General features: G+C 32.2%; 4 protein-coding genes across 7 annotated transcripts; all 4 read left to right on the top strand.

The window, feature by feature from the left end:
* The first annotated feature begins 362 nt into the window (after window positions 1-362).
* On the top strand, window positions 363-3,912 carry LOC108461941 (probable 2-oxoglutarate-dependent dioxygenase AOP1). The gene is made up of 3 exons (XM_017761935.2): window positions 363-1,039; window positions 1,962-2,286; window positions 3,546-3,912. Exons 1-3 carry the CDS (start codon window positions 651-653, stop codon window positions 3,783-3,785), a joined length of 954 nt encoding a protein of 317 aa, XP_017617424.1. The 5' UTR covers window positions 363-650; the 3' UTR covers window positions 3,786-3,912.
* Window positions 3,913-6,100: 2,188 nt separating this feature from the next.
* Window positions 6,101-11,182, top strand: LOC108461923 (uncharacterized). Its single transcript, XM_017761906.2, is given in 10 exon segments — window positions 6,101-6,340; window positions 6,432-6,545; window positions 6,650-6,829; window positions 6,914-6,993; window positions 7,407-7,446; window positions 7,570-7,677; window positions 8,765-8,845; window positions 10,207-10,273; window positions 10,276-10,328; window positions 10,748-11,182. Coding segments are annotated over 10 exon segments (852 nt in total). The 5' UTR covers window positions 6,101-6,259; the 3' UTR covers window positions 10,796-11,182.
* A 1,913-nt stretch (window positions 11,183-13,095) lies between these two features.
* Window positions 13,096-15,153, top strand: LOC108463241 (photosynthetic NDH subunit of subcomplex B 3, chloroplastic). 2 transcript variants are annotated; one of them, XM_017763181.2, is made up of 6 exons: window positions 13,096-13,393; window positions 13,505-13,618; window positions 13,915-13,968; window positions 14,084-14,146; window positions 14,387-14,449; window positions 14,895-15,153. In XM_017763181.2, exons 1-6 carry the CDS (start codon window positions 13,196-13,198, stop codon window positions 14,928-14,930), a joined length of 528 nt encoding a protein of 175 aa, XP_017618670.1. In that variant the 5' UTR covers window positions 13,096-13,195; the 3' UTR covers window positions 14,931-15,153. The 2 variants fall into 2 exon arrangements, with proteins under 2 accessions (XP_017618670.1, XP_017618671.1); XM_017763182.2 differs by lacking the exon at window positions 13,915-13,968.
* Window positions 15,154-16,747: 1,594 nt separating this feature from the next.
* On the top strand, window positions 16,748-21,190 carry LOC108464578 (E3 ubiquitin-protein ligase At1g12760). 3 transcript variants are annotated; one of them, XM_053024284.1, is made up of 7 exons: window positions 16,748-16,908; window positions 17,029-17,089; window positions 17,227-17,282; window positions 17,985-18,831; window positions 19,553-19,678; window positions 19,777-20,068; window positions 20,332-21,190. In XM_053024284.1, the coding sequence occupies exons 4-7, from the start codon at window positions 18,167-18,169 to the stop codon at window positions 20,599-20,601; spliced, it is 1,353 nt and encodes a 450-aa protein (XP_052880244.1). In that variant the 5' UTR covers window positions 16,748-16,908; window positions 17,029-17,089; window positions 17,227-17,282; window positions 17,985-18,166; the 3' UTR covers window positions 20,602-21,190. The 3 variants fall into 3 exon arrangements, with proteins under 3 accessions (XP_052880244.1, XP_052880243.1, XP_052880242.1); XM_053024283.1 differs by having other exon boundaries at window positions 17,199-17,282; XM_053024282.1 differs by lacking the exon at window positions 17,227-17,282.
* The last annotated feature ends 469 nt before the right edge of the window (window positions 21,191-21,659 follow it).

The following is a 21,659-nucleotide window of genomic DNA, read 5'->3' as shown; positions in this document are numbered from 1 at the left end:
TGTCATCAAGCACCAATGTAGTTAATAGACATTGGAATTTTAGTCTAAAAGAAATTATTAAATTATGGTTTTAATTTTTATATTATATATTAATTTGAGAATTTAGTTGCTATAATTTAATATAATAGAAGCCGGTTGAGTTTTAACTTAATTTGTATGTATATTGTTGTTAATACAAGAAGACGTTGAATCAAATACTTTGAAGTGTCTATTTATGAATTGAAAAGGAACTATAGATAATTCTAAGCGTTATCTCAAAAAGAATAAGATCTTAAATTCAAAATCTTGTTAAACATTAAAAAAAAATGATGATTTAAACTATTGCTTTTTATGGGTACAACTCATATATCTTTAATAAGAACAAATCACTATCTCGCACATATTACGATTTAATCACACAATCGTCCAAGCATTAAGGTTGTAAATTTTTTTTTTAATTCCACCCAATGAGATTTTTTTAACAATACTAGTGATTTAGGTTAACCTTAACGTGATCGAAATTATATCTAATTAAATCCATAAAATCATTTTTGAATTGTGTAGTGTCAACTCCCTTATAACCTAGGGTACCTTCTATTCTTTTTCCTTCATACAGTGAATACTCCGACTGGGAAAAAAAGTGAGGGAAATTATAAGATTAAGATCGAGAGATGGATAGGACAGCTACAATCCCAGTTATTGAATTCTCAGGTGAAGACATCAAAAATGGCAGATCATCATCATCACCAGATCAGAGGTGGAAAGCATTATGCAGAAAAGTAAGAGAGGCATGCGAGAGCCACGGTTGTTTCCTACTAACGCGCTACGACAAGATCCCAACCAGCTTATGCGAAGACATGTTGGTAGGGATCAAGTCATTGTTCGACCTCCCCGAGGAAACCAAGACCAAGTACCAGAACCCTAAGCCTTACCGCAGTTACCAAGGCAAATGCCCCATGGTTCCTTTACACGAGAGCTTCGGCATCGACGACGCCACTCGTCTCGAAGCCGCTCGAGACTTCACTCACCTCATGTGGCCTCAAGGAAACCCTGCCTTTTGGTAATGTTTCTTCATCCTTTCTGTCTGGTTTTTACATGTCAAGCGCTTTTATGTTTGGTTGCATTGGCTATATGTATTCAAGCTAAAATACCCTAATAACATTTGATTTTCATTGCTATACTTTGTTGAAGCAAGTAACCTTCAGCTTTCAAAACAAAACCAGCTATAGTTTGATGAGATTTTTTAACATTTTTCTTTAATTTTCACTAAAAGAACGTATGGGGTATCAAACTTTTCACTAGTTTTAGGAAAACCAAAAGGACCCTTTGTCACAATCAACCGAAAAATGAACTTGAAAAATCATAATACATGTATATTTATCTCTAATGACAATAAGAAAGCTATAGTTTTGACATGATAATGGCTGCCACCAAACACCTTCACTACCAGCCAGTTCCATATTTAATACAGTGCTTATGCTTGAAATAGATTTGCATTTAATATACATTGCCAATGCCAGCTTTAAATTTCTTTAAAAAAGAAAAGAAAAAACATTTTTGTTTATTTTACATACACATGCCTTTGCCAGAAAAAAATCATGATTCATCATAGAGAAAATAAAACTTATGGTCAGTCTCTTTGTAACTGGTCTTTTGGCTGCAGTTTCATTTAAGTCTTCTGTCAATTGCTCAGCTGTAATCTGGTCTACATATTGGCCAATTCAAAGCACTCCATCACCAATCATGAAATCCAGCATTAATAACATAGACAGGCTGTTTAAATTCATATGCCATTTAGTGTCAAAAATGGTAAAAAAATTTAATACAATTTTGTGTATTAGTGACGTTTTGAACGTCACTGTTATTATTTAGTGACGTTTTTCTCTTTTCTCATTTCCGTCACTAAATATTGATGGTGACAATATCTAATTTTGTCACCAAATTATGTACTAATTGCACTCTTTTTTTAATCATTATGATAGTGAGATACTCAATATGATGAGTTCAAAGATGCTAGAGCTAAGTTTTATGATCCTTGAAATGATATTCGAGAGTTTTGATATCGAAGAAAAAAAATATGAAGCTTTGGTGAGAGATAGCGTAAGCTTTTTGAGGGTGATGAAGTATAAAGTACCGACAAGTGGGGACCAAAATTTAGGGTTGGTGGCTCACACAGACAAGAATGCTATCACTATTCTATGCCAAAATGAAGTGCAAGGGCTTGAGATTGTCACTAAAGAAGGACATTGGAAGCAAGTGGTGGTTCCCAAAGATGCTTTGGTTGTCATTGTTGGTGATGCACTTAAGGTAAGTATATATAAAAATAATAATCATCCTTTCATTCATCATCCTCACTTTTTCACTCTGGAAATTCATGATAGCTACCAATTTAATTGAGGATTTACATAAATATCATATAATAAAGAAATAAATTCGATAAATTTAATGTATCTCTTCCTAAAATAATTTAGATTGTGAGAGAGTTTTATTATTAATCACTGACATTAAAAATCCAACACTTTCAAATAAGATGTCATTTTTTAAACTTTTTACTTGCGTTGTGTGCATACCAAATATCTACACTATTTATAAATCTTCTACAAAAAATTCCCTTGTACTTCAATAAAGTTTTTAACATAATACCTCGACCAAAATTCAAACAAACTACAACAACAGATGAAGTGTTGGTAAAAATTAAGGAAATGAAAATTTTAATCGAAAATTTTCTAGTTATTGAAGTTTTCTTTGGAATGAGAGAAAGTTGGGAATGCTTTTTTGTCCAAAGGAAAAATAGTGTTTACAGCTTTTTCTTACGAAGGGAAGGTTTTTAAGAAAAATTGTTTAATTGCTTTAGAGTCCCTTAACTTTAATAGTTTATTTTTCCTTTAACTTTTGTCAGTAATTAACATCATTAGAAGGAGATACTAAATTGGTAGATGGAAATTAAGTTCAGGTACCATATTAGATATTTTGAAAGTAGAAGTATTACATTAAAATTTTTATTAAAGTATAGGGAACTTTTTGTTATTATAATTTTTTATATATCCCAAAATTAATAATTCAATTTAAGTTATTTTAACTTCAAATTTTAAATTTTAACTCTCAATTTTATTTTTTTAATTTTAACTTGATCTAATACAAAATTCTTGAAAACTAGATAAGGAAATACAACCACCAATAAATAGTATATATCTTGAAACTTGATCAAATATAGTAAAACAACCTAAATATAGTAAGGTTTAAATACAAACACATGTTCTTTTAAAATTGTTTTATTATTTTACTAGCTCCACACGTTAATTAGGCATATTCACCACCTTCTAAAGAATGTAAGAAATTGCACATTTGAATACATCTCTACGAGAAGAAAATGTAGAATCTGGAATAATTAAAATAACTTTTAATAGAAGGAAAGACTGTAATTGTTTACATATAATCCCTTTGTTTTAGTTTAATTAAAGACTGTAATTGTTTACATATAATCCCTTTGTTTTAGTTTAATTAGTTGTATCTTTTCTTTTTTTTAAAAAAAAATTCAAATAATAATAAATTGTATATATATATAGGCATGGAGCAATGGAAGACTTGTAGCAGTGAAACATAGGGTGGTGATGAAGGGGGAGAAAGAGAGGTACTCTTTCGGGCTGTTTACAGTGCCAAAAGAAGGAGCAATGATAGAGGCGGCGCGTGAACTTGTCGACAATGAACATCCGCTCCTTTACCGCCCTTTCAAATTCGCCGACTATTTCTCCTACTTTGTCTCCAATCTAAACGACGATGCCCTTGAGATTTATGCCGGTGTTTGACTCACACTCATTTCTTCTCTTTGTTTTTTTAATTAATTTTTTGTAAACTAGTTTTATTATATATGCTGTTTTTTTTAATTATAAAAACAAAGTTAAGATTATTTAAATGAGATTTTTTTATAATAAAGGATTTAAGAAAATAAAATTATTTAATAATTGAATTCGAAATTTATGTGAATCGAAAACTTAGACATAAACCTTTATCATTCCATCTGCAATTCAATAAATGGAATTTGAGAAGGATGGAAATTTTTTTATAAAAATAATAATATGTAGAAATATATTTTGTTGTCTATTGACTGATGTTTCACATCACATAAGCCATCGATGAGAGGTTGGTTTGCTTCATGGTGTTCCATGACTTTCAACCATGCTTCCTACTGTCCGTTTGGTCTACCTTTCTGGCCTTTCGCTTTTGACTATTCTTGTTTGATGTTGGGCGAAGCTCTTCTGCTTTTATAGTGCTGAAATGTTTGACCCCTGTAAAAAGTTAAATCCGATCCTTTAGGAGGATCTGAGTATGTCGTGTCACTATTTAGAAATCATTATTTTATATTGTTTTTGGTGTAAAATTTATAAAATCATAGTTTGAATTAGTACCAGCCAATTGGCGTACAAGACGCAATAATAGTACACTTTAAAACCCTTGAAACTTTACTGCAATTTCATTAAAAACGTAGTTTATAAAAGATAAGTTTTATATAAAAATTCTTTCTCAAAACTAAACATATTGACATCACCCTCCCATGTCATGCATAATACAAATTATCAGAAGTCTCACATCACCGTAGCCCAACTAAATTTCCTTTTCTTCAACAGCAAGCCTGAAGAAAAGGTAACAGCGACCAGCACACGAGAATTTCCTATTTGAGGTGTGCATGTTGGTGGCCAATTGCAACAACCACGTTCTTCTTAATGGGCCACAAGGTGCAGATACCAACACACGAGAAGACCAGGGAGATGGGCCAGCAGTATACACAAGACCCACTCACAACCGCAAGGCACCTCAAAAGTTTACTGAGTTTGTTATGGGAGCTATATCAGCAGAGGAATAACGGCTTGGGGTATAAAGAGGACAGAAGAATGATGAATTAGACATTAGTTATGCTATTCTATTGTAAATCTGAAATTTCGTATTTCTCATCTCCTTCTCTCTGTGATTACTGGTTTTTGGTGTTTGAACTTACCGATATTCTGTTGCAAAAATAGATTGAATTACTCTTTCCTAGCTTGTTTTCCTTTGGGGCTATTTTACTTTTGGTTGAAGGAAATCAATACACTCCACACGTTTGGTCCCGGTGCTCTCTCCCTCTTCTTCTTTAGCTTGGAGATATACCTAATCATAAGACGGGCTACCTGGCTCAAAGACCCGCCCAAAAAGTGGAAAGCTTTGGACAAAAAAATTAGGCTCGTTTTTTAAATAGATCAGACCTTGGGTAAATTTTTTTGGCCTGGCCCAAATTTGCAAAAAAAATTGTTACTTTTTGTTATTGTTTTGGTGTCGTTTCACTATTATTGCTACACTATTTTTATTGTTATTATTTGATATTGTATAACTCTTGTTATTATTTATTTTCAATTTGTTTGAGAAACATTTATATGATGTACTGTATTTTTAAATTTATTTTTATATAAAAATAATTATTTAAAAAATTAATATAGGCAAACTAAGTCAAACTCGAGTTTTAACATTTTTGTTCAGGTCAAACTAGATTTTACCTTGAAATTGTATTGAGGTCCGACTTGGCTCTTGATCATCTCTATTTGGAGATTTGGAGGTGGCAGAGTTGATTGTTAGGATTTTTTGGGGACCGAGCTTGGTTGGGCGTTTTCCTTTGGACTTATGGTTGTATCTTTTTAGATTTTTAGTGTGTGTTCAGTTAGGTGAAATAGTAAAATAATAAATAATACTAATATTTCCTTCAAAAATAATATTAATATTAATATTGGTAAGTAGTAAATTTATATAAATAAAATTAAAGAAATTATATCAATTTATAAAGTAAACTTGCACCATCACCTAGTGTTTTTTTATTATAAATATTTTTATGATTAATAAAATTTATTAAACATAATTGAGTTTTTGCATTGCTATTAAAATTTATAATATTTTTATATCAATCAAATGATAAATTAATTTCAAATTTTAAATTAAAATACACTTTATTAATTTTATTTATTTTAAAAATAAAATTATTATATATTAAGAAAATGATTATATTTCTGGTGCAATTTTTTTGCACGTGTGTGATATAAGTAGAATCACTTGGGCCGAAACTGCATCCAATGGGCCCCTTTAATGCTCAAAACCCTCAAACCATAGCCCACTAACACCATCATCTTCTCTAGCGTCTAGTAACGGTTTAACAGATCGTTAAAATTAAAGAGCTCGCTTTGAGTACCGCGTCAAGCTACGTCCGACTCAGTGTCCGAGTCAACGATTCCTCATCCTTAGCTGAATCTGATCCTGAACAATGCAAGAGGGCAGCAGCGAGCAGGAATTTAACAGTATAAGAGCTTCAATTGCGATATTGAATTCAAATTTAGATCAACAGGTTAATCTTTTATCGAAAGTTATTTATTTTTTGCTTTTATTATTATTATTAGGTAAATTTCCACATTTCTAATGACCTATTGATGATATAGAATCAAAAGAAGATTAGCGTTCTCAATGAATTACAAAATTTACAAGAGAAAATTCGAAAGGAAGGTGCTGAATCCAAAGTGAAAAAATTCGTTTCCCTTTTGGAGAATTTAAAGGTTTGAACTTCTTTTTCCACTTATTGATATGTTTTAATTATTATTAATAAATTCTAGAATCTTGGATGCAAATTGAAGTTATTATTTCTCAAACGTTTTTTCAGTTACTAGAAAGACAAGAATCTGAAATTCGGTGTGATTTTGATGCAAAACGTTCTTCACTGGAAGCTGAGGTTAGTGATTTGGAGGAAAAAATAGCAGCTGGATCTGACAGCAAGATGCTTTCTCGTGGTTTAGATGGTTCTTTAAATGAATCATTGCTGAAGCTTAATATAGCAAAGAGGGTAAAGTAACTTAATTTTTCATGGACTTAATCGCTTTTAAGTATATAAATAGTTACTAACAATTATGGTATATTTGGGTCATAGGAACTTGCAGCTAGACTGAGGGCAATAGTATCAATAAAGCGTCAGCTGGATGATGCACCCTCCCAGTCAGAACTCATCCAGTATGTTCACCTTCCTTTTCCATTGCTGTAAAGTTTTAGGCCTTGAAATCTTGATATTACATAGGTTGTCTGAATATGACTGAGTTTGGTGATCATTCATGAGAGGTTTTTTACTTGTAACTGTAAAGAGCATTGCTATATGAAACTTTTAGAAACAATTTCAACCAAATAGCAGTATGAAGCTTTTCATTTCATTTCAAATATATTTGTATGTATAACTTGGCACTGCCTGTTATTATCCATATGATAAATCAAGAGTTTAGTTCTGGAGAATGTAGGTTATCCCTTAGCAATGTCTGCTTCCTCTGGGAAAAATAGACAGAAAAGAAAAAGAGAGCAATTAATTTTAGAATTTAATTTTCTTTCTTCTAGGTAAAGTGTAATACTGATGTTGATTTAGCCATCACTTGCAGGTATGAGCGCCGGTTGTCAGAGCTGAACGCTCATATTCAGGTGTGATTTTGACCTAGCTTCTTTTCAACACCCTTTGCTTCACTTTTCTTTTTTTTTTTTTTCATTTTATGTTAAGTTCAAATAGCTCTATTAGTGCTAATATTCAACATTTGTCTTGTAAAGGAAAAACTTCAACAAACTCGGAAATTCTATGCAACCTATAATGCTCTCTTGGAGATTAAAGAGTTGATGCTAAAGGAAACTTCCTTGTTGAATTCCATAAATTCACAGGTACAACTCAAATGAGTGATATTTCTTGCATTTGTTTATTGGCTGTTATGCTTCTGTCTCTGAACTTTAAAACCTTTAAGTGTCAACTTGTTTCTTCCTAGTTAATATAAGTTGCTTTTAGTTTCTTCACACTACTTTGCCAGAAAATAAATATAGGTTAATGTTATTAATTTTGACTGACTTATGCTCTAGCCATTTTGTAATTAGATAAAGAGTCTGGTATTTTGTTGAATGCAGTTTTCTTTGATACTTTTCTGCTGCCTGCTAACATGGCTAATATATTTATTAGCTTCACCGATCTTTTTCTGTGGTTCGGTATCTAGATGCTTTCATTTCTTAACCATGAAACAGGAAGCAATTTTTAAATGTTAACAACAATATAACGGTACACCTTGTAAAGATATAAAAAACAATATTAAATGACATAAAAGAAAATTAATATAAGAATTACCAAATGGAAATAGCATCTTTCGCTGTTACATAAAATGGTGACTCTTTTCCAAAAAGAGAAAACATCTAGTTTTACTAACCACATTGATGGTTACAATAACTTAGTTCAAATGATATAATGACATCCGGATTATTTGTAAACTCTAAACCTAATTCAGATATTATAACTCCAGTGGATTCTTGTATATCATAAGTAAAATTGTCAAAGTTTATACCAATCAAATTTAGATATTGTAAACCCTATGCCTAATTCAGATATTGTAAACACTAGTGGATTCTAAAAGTAAGTTCAAAAGATTGATCATCAAGTAACATTGTCAAAGTGATCAATCAAAGTATTCCATGTGTTAGGCCCTCAGTTATAATGGTGATTTGCACAATCAAATTCTCATGACTCTGAGATGAACTTGCTTTGCTTCGAATTCCAAGACTATCATAAGTTATACCTTTTTTAAAATTCCAATACTGCAAAGGTTTAAGCCTTATTTCTGTTTCCTAATGATGAAGGAAAACCTTAATCAAGCATTATTTGCAGTATATCCATGTTCACTCCGATTAGCTCTATGTCATCCTCCGACATTTGGCACTGTATAGTTTCTAACCTTTGCTGACATGTTTTATATTTCCTTTCATACAGTTTCAGGAGGCCATTGCTAGCACTACTGGTCGCATGAAATTAATCGAGTCCATGCAGGGAATTGTAAAGGGCAGCCAACAGGTAATGTTACCTTCCTTTTAGCAAGTTGAAAAATAGCAGGGATATATTTGCTTATTCTCACTTCAGTTTGTTCGTCTTGAGTTTGTTTCAACTGCTCATTTGCCCTTGTACAGTGCAAAACTTTTGCTTTGGTATGGATTAATCAAACCTGTGTACTTGGAAATTTAATGCAATCTAGTAAATTGGTTATCACATGAATCATGAATGCCATTGGGAAATTGAGATGGTGATGACATGTGATACTTTTAGTTTGTGGTAAAATATGTCAGTCATCATCCTCTATCTAGCTGACCATCTCTTGATCAATATAATAACCTAGGATGAGATTACCTTCTGCTTTTGGAAATCAAAGAGTGAGAGAGGAAAAAAAAATGCAGTTTAGAGAGGGTGAAAGAGAATAAAATCCTCAATTCGTTTACCTGCACTTTCCTATCAAGTATCAACCAAGCAACCATAGCTCTTTCATCACAAAGAATGTGACAGTAGATCTTTGAGGAAAATCCAAATTTGTGTCAAACACCCCAATACCAAAACAAACACCCACAAAGCATGTCTCCAGCAATTAATGTTCACTCCGTTTCCAACACTACATCAATTTCAAGGAAACAATAGTTTCACCGGCATTAAGACAAATCAATGGGGCCTATGCGGCTATGCCTTGTATTTTGCTCATATGGTCTAGAAATTTCTCTGAGCTACAATTTTTTTGGCCTCTTATCTAGACATTCTCCTGTACAATTATACTGCTCTAAATGGTGAGGAAAGGCTAAATGGACTTGAATTTCCACCAATACACTTAAGCCACAGTGTAGTCTAACAAAACTGCTTTGAAAGTGTCCTTTTTGCATCTAGGTAGACTTGTGCACATTCCATGAAAGAAAAATGGTATAAAAAGGCATGCCTTAGTTTGTTGTTCTTCTTTTGTTAATTCCCTTTTATTATAACTCTTTATATGCTGTATTTCACAGCACTTTCAGGAAAAATAGAGATATAATTCAATGATGATTGCTAATTAAAGAAGGCAATAAAAATGTTGTCAAGTTTTGGAAGTTCGTTGTCGAAATTGTGTTGCCTTAAGTTTAGAGTGCAATAAATACAAGTTTTATCTTCTCTATTTACTTTTATACTATCTTTATACATATTTTTTATATTAGAACCAAACATGTTAATTATTCAGTTCCTAGTAATTTATTGTTGCTAAGTGATTCATACAAACATGGAACTTCTCCTGGTTAACTGAATTGAAAGTGCAGAAGTTAACAGCTCCATTTCCTACAGAAACTAAATAATGATATTAACCTACTTTGATATTGAGGATGTTTGAGTTTATTTGGGGTTGTAATGAGGCATTTCTTTTGCAGAAGCTAGGGAAGGTGCAACTTGGGCTTCAAGAAGAGCAGAAAGTTTGTGATGCTCTCAAAGAGAGGTATACTGTGCAATGGCGGAGCAAAGACGCTGCTATTCTCTCTTAAAAGCTTTCCAGGTAGGTAATATTGCACATAATGGTTATGAAATTCTTTTTAAGTCATTTTAAAGAAGAAATGGTGCAAAAATTGGAATCCATTTAAAACAATTGAAAATAAGCTGTGTGCTAGTTTCCATGATCTAGCAGACCAATACAATTTGGTGTTCTAAAATTACAAGCCCTGATGCTCCATGTTCTGTTGAACAAAGATGTCAATCTTGCCTGCTCGCTGATGGCCTAATTGTAAATGCAGATGTCATCCTCAGCTACACTGTATATGAGCTAGTAATAAGGAGATAACTACTTCATACTGAATTCTTTGCCCAAATCATTTTTTGAACTCAATTGCATCTTTGGGTGGATATTGTGTTTCAGTTCTCACTATCTTCCTTTGCTGCTTAACTCGGAATTTTTACAAAGAGCTTATAATTTATCAGGAGGAATGTGCAAGGAATGAGAAGCTTCAGACCCAGACTTCTTCCTAACTTCAAATTGACATGTTGAAGCATCATTTATACAGTCAAAGCTGCAGATCTCGTGCCTGCTAGGTGTCTAGACGGGACTGATTAAGTGATTCACTTCAAAAATATCCAGATGGAGATCAAATTATCTTTGACCGAAAGCAAACCTTGTGGCCTACAGGTTAGTGCTTTCTTGGTTTTCATATGCAGTTGATGATCCACACTGATGGTGCATCCATCTCACTAAATTCTACACAAACATTATTCACATGAATTGACATAATTACTGGATATAAATTCTTATTGTAAAATAGTTGCCTATGTCAGTTTTCAGATATGCTGGTAAAAATTTATGTGTGAACTGCTGGAAGATTTCACTATATATTTTTTCTTGGACAATCATAATAACAATATCCCTTTTTTTTTCTTTTTTTTTTTTAACTTCATCTGACAAGTGTTTCAACATTTGATTAAATTCTAAGCCATAACGTTGTCATCGTCATGGTAATACTCAAGCAAAGGAAGCTTGGTTTGACTTGTATGAAAACATGACTGCCTTGTTCTCAGGAAGTTTTTCAAGTTTCAAGAATCAAATGCAAGCAAAGTTGTTGTTAAGTCAAATTTGTCATCTTAGATGATTGGCTTCTTTCAAGGTTTAACAAGAGAAATTGTTACAGTTATATATATAGACCTTTTAATGGTGCGTGTCTATTGGTTTTGGATTGAATCAATCTGAATAAAGTCAAATTGAGTTTTAAAAATTTCAATGATTTTGATTCGAGTTTAAGTCAATTTTGAGTTAATATTGTTTTTTGTTCGTTTGAGAGTTTTCAGGTTGGGTCATTTTAAGTTCTGGTTGTTTCGAATTCGGATAAATTTAAGTTCGGTTTATTGATTTTTTAAGATAAAATCAGGTTGAACTGAATTTAATTGAGTTTAATTGAGTGCTTTCGATTCAAGCCAAAATTAATCAGTCTAATTATTTACGCCAAGTTCTCATATGTATATACACACAAATCATTTGCTATGGTTTGGATTTCAAGGAGATTCGAGAAATTGTTGAAAAGGTGCGAATGTATTGGTATTTTTAAGAATTTATTAGGGGTAAAACAAAATTTGATCGATTCGAAAAAATAAAAAAAAATTGGATATCGAATTATTCCAGTTATACAAATTATTTGAGTTAACTCAAATAACTCAATTCGAGTTTCAAGTTTGAGTTGAGTCGATTTGAATTTCACAATTCAAATAACTAGAATAATTTGAATAATAAATTGGTTTAAATACCCTTTTAATCCTTGCCAACTTTGAAAATAAATAGATTGATCTCTCTCAACAAATTATAAAAAAATCAATATAATTTTTAAATTCAAAATATTTATAAAATTTTTAAATTTTATATTTTTAAAAAATCTAAAATATATATAAAATTTAAAATTTTTAAAATTTTCTAAAATGATAATTTTAAACCTAATTAAGTATTCAAATTTATTATGAGCCCAAACGATGAATTCAATAAGTTCTTGCCAATAATCATGCTCACTGAACAGAAACATTAAACTAAAAGCTCATACAAAATGAGCACCTAAGAAAAGAAGGCCATATGCAGATAATGAAGAACCATACGGTTGAATTACTTGAGATGCTTATGCCCATAAGAAACCGAGTAGCCACCCATTAATATTAATAGAACTTTGCGCAAAATTTCCTCCTATGATATGAGTTACCATCCCTTGATCACTTATAATACCCCAAACATATGATTGCATTTTCCAACTAAAATAGAAGTATCTCATGTTTTATTATAATTTTTTTGAAAGATTTTCAAATATAAATGTTTTCAAATTTATGTGCTCCAATATGAAATTAATTATATATCTAATTTCATTTCACTTGACTCAATTCGATAATAAAATAGGATTCGTGAACTCGATTAATTCGAAATTTTTTCACTCGATTCGATCCGATCGAACTCTCACCCCTAGTATTTATATATATTTTTTAAGTTTTAATTTTTTAATAAATATAAAATATAAATATTAAAATTGGTGAAAGCAAGAAGAATATTAAAAATTTTGTAGCAGTCTGGATGGGCTGACAAAGGTAAATCTCGATGGATTAAAAGGGTTTATAGCATATTATAATAGTGACAAAAACAAAACTATGAAACTAAAATTATGTTGTATCAATTGGTACGACTATGGACACAATGAGTCCTTTCCTTTCTATTTTTTAGCGAAGTTGTTGGACAAAGCCCAAAGAACATGGAGAAATTTCAAAACCCAATAAATGCTGGCCACATTTTTTAACTTTAAACTAACCATAAAAAAGTGCACTCCATTTGAGGCTCAGAATCTTACAAATCAAACTTTGGGGAATTTTGGAGAAATTAAAAAAGCACAGAGAGCATAAGAAAAACAAAAAATGGCATCCTTGAGCTTAACTAGCATAACACCCCAACCAACAACAGGATTTTCATTGAAGAACAGCAACAATTACAGTAACCCAACAACAAAGTTCCTTGCTAAGAAGAGACATGTTCTTACATTAGCAACACCTTCTCCTCAAACCAGTTCATCAACAACATCAGAAAAGCCTGAAATCGAGCTGGAATTTCTTGGGGTACTTTCTTTTTAAGTTTTTTACATCCAAAAAAGATCAACCCATTTTTTTTTATTAAGTTTCCTGTTCATAGAGATTGAATGATGAAATATGTGGTGGTTGGTGGCACAGCCGAAGCCAGGAAGTGATGGGTCGTATCCAGTGGATAAAGCTACAGCAATAAGTGGACAAAAGCTGCTGAGGAACATCATGTTGGATAACAACATTGAGCTTTATGCTGCCTATGTAAGTTGCTTTTTAAAAAAACCCTTCTTCTTTGGTTTTCTTTTTGGTATAGTTGCGGATCAGAATTTAGCTCCGACTCTCAATACATTCGTTATTGTCTACTTAAAAAGTTGAATCACGAGGCACTCAATGAGTTCAAGTTTAACCATACATGACATCACACAATTGATGAAGTAGTCTCATATTTTTAACCACTCCAACTCTACGAAAATAAAATCTCCACCAAAAACAATGCCTAATATTTTAATTTCATACTCTCTTTTTTTAATATTCCTAAGTTGAAATTTTGAGATTAGGGAAAAGTGATGAACTGTGGAGGTTTTGGAAACTGTGGAACTTGCATTGTAGAGGTATGAAAATTAACTACACTGTCACTAATTTTGTTAATTGAAGGAGGCTTAATGTGGGTTATTTTCATTTTAATGAGCAAGCATCAAATTCAAATAAAATAGATATTGTTATCAGATTGTAGATGGGAAAGATCTTTTGAATGAAAGAACCAAGGATGAACTTCGATATCTCAAGAAGGTATATGCTTTTTTCCTCAAGAAGGATGAATTTTTCTTGAAGGTGTTTTCATATATGAAATCTTTAAAATTTAATCCAAAATAAATTTTTAAAAATAGTATAACTTAAATTTAAGATATTATATAATCTCAATTTTATTATTTCAACAATTTTTCTTTTTTTTTTGTATTTTACATAACTTCCTTATAAATATATTTTTTACATAATTTTTTACGAATATGGTGAATATATGATGTACAGAAACCAGAATCTTGGAGGCTTGCTTGTCGAACTATTGTGGGAAATAAGGAGAACTCTGGCAAGGTATGATGCTGAAATATTTTTCTAGCTTGCAAGGGTGGGAGTATATACTAGATAGTTCTAACTCTTTTATTTTTCTTAAAGTGCACTTATTTAACAGTATCCAAATATAGGTATAGAGTTATTTTGCGATTGGGTCAATTTGGATCGAATCAATTTGAGTTTTAAAATTTTGGGATTTTAAGTTTAAGTTATTTAGTATTCGAGTTATTTCATTTTGTTTTATTCGGATTTAATACTTAAGTTTGAATGATTTTAGGTTTAGATCGTTCTAGTTTTAAGTATTTTTTACATAAATCATCTTTAAATTTAGAGTTATATCGTTAAATCATATTGAATCAAGTTTAGATATGGATTAATCGGATTAAAATTTCATATTTAGTCATAGAATAAATGTTATATATATACATAAACACATTGATGTGTTTTGATTTGTTGATTTTTTAAGGTTGTTGTTCAAAGGCTGCCCCAATGGAAGAAGTGAGAAAGAGATTCATGAGTGACTCTTGGTAACCAATTTCATAACATTTTATGTTTGCCACTCATTTTTTTTTACTGTGAATTTTTAATTAAAATTTGTATTATATTTATCATGTTCGAATACGTATCGGATAAATCTATTAGAATATTTGAAATTTTATCATATTAGGATATTTGCAAATGATAGGACATGAAATAATTTTATGTTATTACTAGATTATGATAAATCCATATCGTGAATGAAATTATATAAAAATTAAATGGAAATTTAATTTAAATGGTGAAATAATGTCAAAAGATAAATAGTTTCTACGAGCTCAAGATAAATTTATAAGAAATTTAATGTTTTTGTAGAAGAAACACTAGAATGATGTAACAAATTCAGTAATTCACCGAAATTCCTCTCTTGTAAAATGCTAAAAGGTAAACAATATATTTATTGTTAAAAATTAAAAAAGCTCAAAACAACTGAAATAAAAAATACATTGTTATTTGATCATCTAATCAGGTAAGTTAATTTGTCTAAAGGAAACGTATTTTGTAGAAAAGTGTTTTTCAAAGAACATTTTTCCTAAAAATGCATTTTCAATTTCTCTCTTCAAAAAGGTTAATTTCCTAAATTTCGAGAAAAACAACTTAATTTACTAATTAACTTTAAAAACAACCTTTTTTTTTTTTTGCTAATTCTCCTGGGTTCTCCATTTGTTATTCAAATATATAAAGATTTCAAAAATATGTAAAAGAAATTTTTAAAAAATGAAAAAGCTTACAAATTAGTAGAGTCCAATGTTGAAATATTCAAACATGATCTCAGGTTTTCAAAATTCAAAATTAACATTTTTTCATTACTATAAATAAATTAAAATGCTGAGGGAAATTAGTTAAATTTTTAAGTTAAGTTTTAAATTTTAAAATCAATCAATTTAATCTTCAAATTAAAGAATCATTTTAGTCAAGTTGTTCCATAAATTTAGTTAAATTTCAGTTTTAGCTTGGGGATTCAATTACAATAATTTTAAAATTTAACCCATATATTGGGAGGTTTAATGCAAATAACCCAAAAACAGATAAACGTAGACGGCAAAAATTAGAGATAATCCAGTTGACTCAGTCCACAGCCAGCCGTACGGATAGAGGGGAGAAAATCCAAAAGATGCTTGAAATTTCAAAGTGCAATTCTTTAATTATTACAATTACTATTTATGCCCCTCTTATTTTTAACTATTTTGTGGATCATCCATGCAAACAAGCAAACAAAAGTAGGTTCAATCCATACATCATCATCATATAGATATTATGGTTAATATAACATTTGGTACATGAGTTTGGGTTTAACGTTCAATTTGGTATCCTAATTTTTTTCCCAATTTAACACTTGAATTTAACTTTAATGTTCAATTTAGTACTTAGACCAAATGAAAACACACTTGTGTCCTCAAAAAAAAAGTATAGGTACTTAATTGGGACAAGAAGAAAAAACTTAGGTAATAAATTAAATATTAAATCCAAACTCAAAGTGCTTAATTGGGAAAAAAGAAAACTCGGTACCAAATTAAATATTGAAGTCAAATATAAATACTAAATAGTATATTAACATTAAATATTAGGGCAAGCTACATTTTTAGTAACTCAACTTTTTTTTATTTTGTCTTTTTGGGTTACCCAATTATCTTGGATTTTTTGGGGTACTTCTATTTTTACATTAGCCAACTCAAAACAAAAAAGATAAAATTAAATAGTTGAATGAATATTTTGTAATTTTTCATAATTAGAGAGTGAAAAAGAAATTTTACAATTTTATTTACCATCTCCCACCCGTATAAAGCAATACCCAACAAACAAACCCCCCTTGAGCATTTAACTCCTCACCTTTGAAAAGAACTAGAGGCAGCAACAGCGCCTATCCACTCATCGAACGTCGCCGTTATCTTTTCCGGTCACTTTCTCAGCTCTCACAATCCTTCTAGTTTCTGACCACCTTGGTGCGATTCACTTCCGTTGACTGAGTATTTAATAGTTCCTTTTTATTTTGTTTGTTCAAATTTTTATTAGGGGTTGATCGTTTTTTGAATTTTAGTCAACGCTTCCCCCTTTTTTTGCAGCTTAGGAGGAGGAATCGAGTTTTCTTGTTGATCGAGGAACCTAGTGTTTCATCCTTAAGAGGTGTGGTACTGATTCGATCTTAAATACGGTTGCTATTGACTTTGATTTGAATAGTTTTTGGAAGTGAATTTTTTTCCCCATTCTTTATTTTTGTTGAAAATTATTGTAGGAATTAATAGAAAAAAATTCTTTAGCAGCTGAAGAAACTGTATTAGCCACTCCGGTGGGGGCGGTGGGGGTCGGAATTTGGGAGGTGAGGAGGGTTTTCTTCATTGACAAAAGTTTAGTTCTTGAATTGAAAGTGAAGCTGTTATCTTCATTGAGTTAGTTTAAGAATTTTTAAGAACTGGATTTGGATTATCCCCTCTCCACTAATTTTAAGATGAAATTTGCATAGTTTAAGACTTAATTCCATCCATAAGTTTCTTATTTGTCATAAGAAAGCGTCGAAAGCCTTTGCCTGGTTGAGGGGACTGGTGAGTTTTTAATTCTTTAAATAATCAGAAAGAAAGGAGATTGGATGTTTTTAAGGCAAATCCACGTTGATTTCATGTGCTGGTGTGCAGTTTGAGGGTTACAAAAAATAGACTCTGGGTATGAGCGTAATGCATGCCATTATTTAGTTTTTTTCTTGCTTTCTTTTAAATTTATTGTGTGAATGGTAATCTGTTGATTGCTCTGATGTTATTTGTTATTGGCCATTTATACTTCAGAAAGTATATTTAGGTTATATATGTTTCTTCTTTTCCATGTATTAATTTCTGAAAGCTCAATGGTGCAAACCCTTTCGTTCATTCTTTTGGATGGGATTTAGGGATTCAGTGGGTTCGGTATCTCTTTTGTCCTTTGAGTTTGATTTCTGCTTAGCAACTATTGTATATTCATTTCCTCAAGGGGGAGAAAAAGTTTATATTTTTATTCTGACTTAGTTGCATCTTAATTCTCAACTGAACAGGATTTGTTAATTTATCAACATCTTAAGGTGCCAAATAGTTTAAGTCAATCATCAGAACTTGAACAATAACAGGGAAAAAAGCGTCTATTGTTTCAGCAGAGTTAAGAAGTGGTACATAAAGCAAGTAAACTTTTTATAGGTTTCTATGCTTTCATCATTTTCAGTCGTGTTGGTGAACTTAGATGGGTGTTCCCTCTTCGGGACTGCATTCTGAATATCAAACTGACACTTGTCCATTGTTAATGGAGCAACCAAAGGACTTTAATGGACATGTTATTGACATGCCAAGGATTGATGATACTTCTTCATCCAACTCATCTTATGGAACAACTTCGAATGGGTTGGATGTTTTGCAGCATGTGGATAGACCTTCTACTAGTGCAAGAGCACTAGTTTCAGAACCTTCTCAACCTTCAACATCTTCATCCAATGGTACAAATTCAAGAATCTCATCTTCTGTAAGGAGAGGGGATGCCCGTCGGAGGAGGAGTCCGTTGAATTCTGTTTTGTGGATTTCTGTTGAACTTGTTCTTACAGTGAGCCAGATTGTAGCATCTATTGTTGTCTTGTCTTTGTCACGGAATGAGCATCCCCGTACACCATTGTTTGCCTGGATTGTGGGCTATTCATCTGGATGTGTAGCAACCCTCCCTCTTCTGTATTGGCGTTATCGTCATCGTAACCAGGCTTCTGAGCAAGATTCAGCTCAAAATCGCCATGCTTCACACAATAATGCCCCTGCCAGATCCTTTTCTTTCTCTGTGACTAGGACTTCTGATGGGGGTGATCATCGAACTGCAACTACATCACCTAGAGGTGGCCAAAACATGGGAATAACAAGTGCCAGGTACAATTTTCTTTTTTGGAAATCAGGAAAAGAAAGAAGCACGAGAATTATACATCCCGTCTTAAGTTTGTTATGTTTGTTAAATTTTAAGATGAGCATCCAACCTAAAACCAATTAACAATAGGTAGAGTGACCCTTGCTATATTTTTGTGTCCAATTTACCCTCAATTTAACCAATGTGAGATTCACTTGATCTCCCTCAATACAGACCTTCAAATGTAGAAGACAGCAAACCTATCTTGTGGCATGAACTTCACATGCGGAGATAATGACATATCATGAAATGGTAGAGTGCCTGCTCTGATACCATGTTAAATTTTAAAGATGAGCATCCAGTATAATATCAATTAACAATAGATGGAGTGGCTGTTGTCGTTGATCATAAGGAAGGTGGAAAACACTTGCTTTGCTTTCACGCCAAATTTTAAGATGGGTATCCAATCTAAAAACCAATTGATAATAGCTAAAGTCGCTGTTGCTATATTTATGCATTCAGTATACCCAATTTAGTTTATGTGAGATTTATTTTGACTCCACTCTGGTACCATGCACTGATAGCATCCTTGAGTTGGACTGGAAATATGATAGGTCTGACCATTTGATACTGAACTTTGACAGAGAGTCATCTCGATGAAGGTTATAATGGTCTATAGCCTTGGGGGTTCTTTTTATGGCCCCATGATCACATTTAGTATCCAATCAGCTGATTTTTATATTGCAGAATAAAAGCACTAGTGGAATACTTCAAAATGATTTTAGATTGCTTCTTTGCTGTTTGGTTTGTGGTTGGCAACGTCTGGATCTTTGGTGGGCACTCATCTGCCAGTGAGGCTCCTAACTTGTACAGGTAGTGGCCGTTGCAGATTGCAATATTCTGCATTTAAGTTTTTATTTGTACTTTTCTTGACGATTCATCCATTTTGTTTCATCTTTTTCTCTTTCCAGGTTATGTATAGTTTTTCTTACAATTAGTTGTATCGGATATGCAATACCCTTTATTCTATGTGCCACGATCTGCTGTTGCCTGCCTTGTATTATTTCTGTCCTTGGATTTAGAGAGGATCTATCACATGCAAGAGGGGCCACACCTGAATCCATCGAGGCTTTGCCAACTTACAAGTTCAAGGTGAAGAAAAATAGAAATAGTGATGGTAAGGATGTCAACTCAGGTGCCAGTGAGGGTGGGGTTGTGGCTGCAGGAACGGAAAAGGAAAGGATCATCTCTGGAGAAGATGCAGTGAGTGTTTCCTTTCATTATTGTTTTCATAATTCAGTGACATGTCTTGTATTCCCGATAATAAGATAAAAAGCATGTTCATTATATGGGTTTCTTAACTGCTTGGCTTCGCAATTTTCCATTATACTTAACTATCTGATATCTCCGCGACCAGTAGGACTATGCTCTGATTACTTGGGAATTATCAATCAGGCTTTTTTCCCTTAGATTTTTCTTCTTCCTGTACGTACTGATAGTATTGGAACTTCTCGGATTTTGAACAGGTCTGCTGCATTTGTTTGGCAAAATACACTAATAACGAAGAGCTAAGGGAGCTCCCATGTTCTCACTTCATGCACAAGGAATGCGTTGACAAATGGCTAAAGATCAATGCATCTTGTCCTCTTTGCAAGAACGACATTGGCGAGAATGTACTGGACGCAATATCCGGGACGAGCACAGCCAGCATCTTGAGCTCACTGTCGGGAGCACATGATAACCAGCGACGAGGTGAGAGAAGTGTGGACAACAATTATAGAAGCTCTGGGTTTTAATGATATATAGTAATAAATGTAACACATAAAAATATATATAAATATATATATTGATGAGTTGGAAATTGATACTGTGTATGGTGCCAGCTGCATACAGTTTGATGGTGTTTCTACTAATGTGTTGGGTGGTCGTCCCTTCCATTCTTTATGGTTATCTTACGGGGTGAAAGTGAAACACTGAGAATTGAGATGTAAGCTTGTTACTCTCACTTGACTGTGACTGACAGACACAACACAAACAAAAACAAACCAAACACACGGCAAATTCTTCGATCACCAAAATATTGTTGTTGTTGTTGTACCCCCATCACATTGGCGTTGTGCATTTGTTATGTATGGTCTGTTTACTCTCATTATCTGCTATATGTAATTACTCACACACAACGTATACATACATATATATATAATTGCAGAATTTGCAAGCTATATAGGTTTTAGCTGGGATAAGTTGTATTGGGGCTTCAAAAACAATGAAAATGAATGTAGGGTCGAATTTGAAGCTTTTCTTTCTATTTTTGTTCATTCGAGTTGTACATGTACACGAGTCAAAAGTTATGCTGATGCTAGAAAAGTTGAAAAATTAAGGTAATCGATTAATCTCCTACTTTTATCCACTAAATGATCAATTTAAAGTTTTAATTAATATTATTGAACTAACTTAACATCAGTTAGGTTAGGTTTGACGAAAATTTATATATTTTAAAATTGAAAACATATATTAAAAGTAGGTCAAGATTGATTGTGAAATCTCATGAACATAACTTAGTTTAAAAGCTTATAATGGACTTGAATGAACCGAATTGATTAAATGACATTAGTCAGGTAAATCATTTTGAAGGGTTATCCGGCTAGGGCTCAGCTCCGCTTGTCAACCTATTTTATTATTCAAATAATAAATTTGATTTTAATTCGTATGGGTCGAATCAAGCGGAACGAGCTTATATGGTACATGAGGTTACAAAAGAAAGAGATTGGGGATTAAAATAAAATAAGCAGGGTTCTTTTTCATCGTTAAAATATTAAAATACATCAAATTTAAGTGGATCCTTTCCTTTATA

The sequence above is a fragment of the Gossypium arboreum genome, chromosome 13 (assembly GCF_025698485.1).
Source record: "Gossypium arboreum isolate Shixiya-1 chromosome 13, ASM2569848v2, whole genome shotgun sequence".
Lineage (NCBI taxonomy): Eukaryota > Viridiplantae > Streptophyta > Magnoliopsida > Malvales > Malvaceae > Gossypium > Gossypium arboreum.
This window is presented reverse-complemented; position numbering and strand designations above follow the sequence as displayed.